At 41.1% G+C, this 4,891-nt stretch overlaps 2 protein-coding genes and 1 pseudogene across 3 annotated transcripts in view; 1 reads left to right on the top strand and 2 right to left on the bottom strand.

The window, feature by feature from the left end:
* LOC104751765 (pentatricopeptide repeat-containing protein At2g21090) overlaps positions 1-742 on the top strand; it is a 3,081-nt gene extending 2,339 nt beyond the window's left edge. The window contains exon 2 of the mRNA XM_010473785.2: positions 9-742. Coding sequence (XP_010472087.1) covers positions 9-501 — 493 coding nt within the window. The 3' untranslated portion in view covers positions 502-742. The remainder of the gene's footprint in view (positions 1-8) is intronic.
* On the bottom strand, positions 816-2,498 carry LOC104751763 (annotated as a pseudogene).
* LOC104751764 (methyltransferase-like protein 16) overlaps positions 2,516-4,891 on the bottom strand; it is a 3,018-nt gene continuing 642 nt past the window's right edge. Inside the window, exons 2-8 of one of the 2 annotated variants that reach the window (XM_010473783.2) lie at positions 4,686-4,888; positions 4,212-4,587; positions 3,932-4,139; positions 3,706-3,813; positions 3,418-3,567; positions 3,261-3,330; positions 2,516-3,088 (exon numbers count right to left, since the gene is read on the bottom strand). In XM_010473783.2, coding sequence (XP_010472085.1) covers positions 3,027-3,088; positions 3,261-3,330; positions 3,418-3,567; positions 3,706-3,813; positions 3,932-4,139; positions 4,212-4,587; positions 4,686-4,888 — 1,177 coding nt within the window. In that variant the 3' untranslated portion in view covers positions 2,516-3,026. The remainder of the gene's footprint in view (positions 3,089-3,260; positions 3,331-3,417; positions 3,568-3,705; positions 3,814-3,931; positions 4,140-4,211; positions 4,588-4,685; positions 4,889-4,891) is intronic. The other variant, XM_010473784.2, reaches the window with a different exon arrangement.

Genomic DNA, 4,891 nt, shown 5'->3' with positions numbered 1-4,891 from the left:
GGAGTGAGGTGGTTTAACTCAATGACTGTTCACCACGGGATTGTTCCCGACCAAGAGCATTACGCATGTCTGATAGATCTCCTAGGTCGTGCCGGTTGTTTCAAAGAGCTGATGTGCAAGATCGAGGAAATGCCTTTCGAACCCGACGAACAAATCTGGAACGCAATCCTAGGAGTATCCAAAATCCATGGAAACGTAGAGCTAGGAAAGAAAGCGGCTGAAGAGCTGATCAAACTGGACCCTGAGTCGTCTGCGCCATACATATTGCTCTCTGGCATTTATGCAGATCATGGGAAGTGGGAATCAGTAGAGAAGCTGAGAGGGATTATGAAGAAGAGAAGGGTGAATAAAGAAAAAGCTGTTAGTTGGATTGAAATCGAGAAGAAAGTTGAAGCTTTCACTGTCTCAGACGGGTCTCATGCTCATGCTCGGAAAGGAGAGATCTACTTCATTCTGCATAATCTGGCTGCACTTATGGAAGAAGAAGCTTCAAGAACATGATGATCTCATTCATACAAGAGAAGCACTATTGAAACACCTGCATTTTTTCTTCCCAGGATTGTACACTGTTAAAGCCTGCAAAAGTAGGGATTTTATACGTGTTGTGATGAATTTGATTTAGCTTTAGAAGTTTTGTCACTGTAACAGAGCTAAGAACTAGAGTCTTCGAATTCTTTGTTTCTTCTTCTTCTTCCAGATTTATTGGTTAATAAAGAAGCAAAATCAAACTAATTGATGGATTTTTCTGGTTTGTTCCAAAACCAAAATCAGAGCTAAGTTATTAATAGTTATTAGAACACGATGGACATGGCAGGTGAGAGAAAGGGACAATTACAAAAATGAAGAAAAAGCAATGCAGTTGGAGCAACCAATATTTATGATGTCTATCAAACATTCAAACCCAACAATGTCACATGAGAATACCCTGGTTCTCTATCTTAAACCGGTGACCAAGTATTGTGCATCAATCAGAGCTTTTAGTTCCTGTGTATATTCACAATCCAGTTGAACTCTCTCTCTCTTGCATCTATTGTTGAAAGCTTTAATTGAAGCTTTCACAGCATCTTTTGTTGTCTCATAGATACCTTAGTGAGTTCTAAGATAGAACCACAACCTTGCTCAGAATCCACATCACCAGTGAGAATTCAAATGCAAAAAGCGTATGGAGCAATCCCCTGTCGAGTGCATAACCATAGAGCGTAATTCCCTTGTTGTTATGTCGCAGGTATTCCACTGCAATGTAACTCCTATCAATTGTTTGAAAGTTATTTGAAAAAAAAAACAAGACCTTGCAATCTCAATGTAACGCACCTAGAGCTTGTCTAGCCTGAAAGAAGGAAGATAGATCCAGTGACGGTGACACTTGATGTATATGTTGTCGGATGAGTCAGTGTCAGTCTCGGGTGATACGGCTTCAGAAGCGCATGTCAAAGCCATGTGCCACCTCGTTGCAATGCACACAACTCCTTGAGCTCTGTGTGTGATTCTTGCAGCACCCAACAAGCACAAGAAGAATCCGCTTAGCTGTACAGCAGAACATACCTTGAGATAGAAGAATATGTATGCTTCATTAAACGCAGAGCGCTGAAACTTGGAGAATTATTACAACAAAGCTTTAGAGAATTACCACCAAATCACCGGAGCTGAGGAAGCTCTTGTCATACTTTGAGGCAAGAACCAACAGTAAGGCCACAAACTGACTGGTACTTATCACAACAAAGGCCGCGATTATGAAGAACCTGTACCTGTGACTTGTAGCCGACAACTGTTTCCTGATCCTCACATGTTCCTTACACACATCTTCTATGGTGTCTGATCCACATCTATCGAACATCTTGTGAAGCCCTCGAAACCTCAGTATCTGCAGCTCACAGGTCAACCAGAAAAGGACACAAACAAGCAAGAACACTCCTGTCCGGTAAACCCATGAAAATAAGACAAGCAAGAACATCACAAAGTTCAATGCAGCACAAGATGACTTTATGAAAGGAATGAGACTTCGGCGGAAGAGAAAAATATGCTCTTGTGCACAAGTTCCACAAGGAAAGAAGGTACAAGTATGGAGGCTAGGTAACGTAAAGCCCTGTCAAGTTCAAACGAATATCCAAGCCTCACCAAGGTTGAATCATCAAGAAACAGAAGTTGTGTGAGACTATACACCCTGAAGAAACATATTAGAGTCAAGAAACCAATGACGGCAAGTCCAGACTCTGGAAATTGGACGAGCACATTAAATGAGTTGGCGTCCATAACTGATGAAGGCCGGGTTCTAGGAGTTTTGATGAACAGACAATTTATGAGAGGGACTAGTAAGGTGAAGACTACAAATATCATATACGACATAGCTTTACCAGAAGGGTTGGAGTGATCCAACGCACACCACTTCAGAAGAAGATGGAAGTTGCGCAAATCATCAGAAAGCAAAGATTTTGAAGGTTGTTAGGGTGGATGGGAAGGTGATCGAGAAAGTATTCATCTTCACAAGGATTCATTGCTTTCCAGATGAATCAAAGGGTTGAGGATCACCTAAGCTATATATAGAAAGTGACAATTTCAAAATAACAACATCCGCATGCTCTGCAAGATGTATATAGGTATCTGGTAGAGGTCTTACATTTTTCATCACAAGCGATGACTGATCAAAAAAGAGAAACTTGAGAGAAAAGCAAAAGTAGCTTGCTTTATCCCGTGAAGTAAAAAGAGTCCTCTCTGGCTCTCTCTATCTCTCCTGTACTACTTTAGGGTACTCCTACTTGGCCGTGTGTATCTTTCCCCGTAATGTAAGCCTTTTCAAGTCATCAGTTGAAAAGCACGAGCCGTCTGCTATGCAACATTTTCGCTGATCCACAACAAGATTTCGCTGATACATTTCTGCTTGCCTCTGTCGGGAGGAACTGTATAGGTGAGTTTACGCAGAAATTAAACCAAGGCTTGTGTTTTGTGTGTAAGAACATGTGCTTTGTATCCATTTCATCCAGTTTCAGTCAGATGCCATTCTTCAAGTCGGAACAGTGCCCTGGGACTCGTTATCGACAAAATTTGGACTTCATACTTTCTTCCAACGAACCAAACACTACTGAGAACAATCCTGCAGATACATATTTAAATGAAAAATTCAGTTGTCTTCACGTTGGTAAGTTATGATACTTCACAATTTTTGTGAGATCAGACGAATAGAATCAAAGCTTTTCCAAATTCATGAATAAAGTAGTAATATTGTTTTCCAGCATAATTTGGGGAAACCGAGAAAAATGACTAACCTGAGAGGGGGATATCTTTCTGCTGTAATGATCCTTTTATAAGCAACGTTCCTGGCATCTGTTGGAATACCTGTAACAGAAGTTTCTCCATCATACACCAATTTTAAATTGGTGATATGCAATTGTTAGGGATATTTTAAATCAAATCCAAACATACCGAGATGCGAAAAGATAGGTTATCTTCAGGGACTTGCAAACTGGAGCCATCCAGTGACTGTTTTTGTTCATATCCGTGGCTTCTCGCACTATCAACATTGGTAATACCATTCTTTAAGATTGTATTGCACTGGTCATCAGACGCAACAATCTGCACAACAATAGAAGGAAACACCGTTGAGCTTGAGATACTGTAGAAACAAGATTAGATGGCTCTTAAAAAATCTGCACTGGTCATCAGACAATCTGCACTGGTCATCAGACAAAACAACACATGTAGTGCACTTACGTCAACAGAAAATGTAGAAGAGTTTAATTTGCACGATGCACCACAGCTCTTAAAAAATTCTTCAACTGATTGCAGCACATCTACGGCACTGTACTGCCGTTTAATGCGCTACAAGACACAAGTCCACCATGAAAAATGTAAGGCTCAAGTAAAGCCTGAGACTTTATATATAGTTACATTGCAGATATATGTTACAGGAACATGTAAAAGATGACGAATAGATTACCTCAAGCATAAAAGAAAGAATGTTCTTTTTGACTACAGGAGGTGCTAAAATCTTCCTAGCTGTGGGCATGAAGGACCAAGCGAGGCCCCAACGGGATGTATGCCCTTGGGCAAATTCAGTGGTCTTCACAACTGTAACACCCACTTCCCAAAGCTTAGATATTAAGAGCTTGAGGGTAGCCTTCTTCCCAAGCATTGAGGTGTACCACCTAATGATCGCAAAAGCTAAGTCCTGGTGGATGGGAAACCAGAAAGCGAAAGTAACAAATATATAGATTTACCTGAATCTTTGCCTCAGAACAGCACTATCTTGGATGATACGGGACACAAAAGCTTGCTCTCCACCACTGCAAACCATCTCCTCAGGAGTTCCTCCGCATGAAGTTTTAGGGTTAAGGCCTGATTCTTCAAAAGTCTCAAAAAATGGAGGATTGGACATACAGAAGTCAAACGTTTCATTTTCTTTGACAACACCGACTAGTACAGCTGGTTCAATAGAGCAGCTCTTGTTGTCATCTACAGACTGAACCGTGGTGGCGGCTTCCTCGGAACACTGTGGAAGAAGAACTTTAGAGTCTCTGATTTCGATAAGGTCTGAAATATGGGGATTACTTTTAACATTCTTCTCCGCCCAATCCAGAGCTACAAGAGTAAAATCTGCGTATAACAACAACAAGTCAACAACAACATTGGCACCAAATAGAGTAAACTAGGAAGCTACCGAATGGAGTAAAAATGATAAAGAAGAATGAAACCTGAGGCAACAAAAGTCCAACCAAAGAGGGAAGCACCAAGGAGAGGGTAAATGCAATTGGCACCTGTACCAATGTCAAAGCCCTTAACTTTGCTGCTTCCATCACCACCACCAAAACTCTCAGAGGACAAAAGATCATTGATCCAATGAATGTAATTCGATCTATTAGGCACAGTTGGACAAAGCTGTCCATCCGGAATCCACCTA

Source organism: Camelina sativa, chromosome 16, assembly GCF_000633955.1.
Source record: "Camelina sativa cultivar DH55 chromosome 16, Cs, whole genome shotgun sequence".
NCBI classification, from domain to species: domain Eukaryota; kingdom Viridiplantae; phylum Streptophyta; class Magnoliopsida; order Brassicales; family Brassicaceae; genus Camelina; species Camelina sativa.
This window is presented reverse-complemented; position numbering and strand designations above follow the sequence as displayed.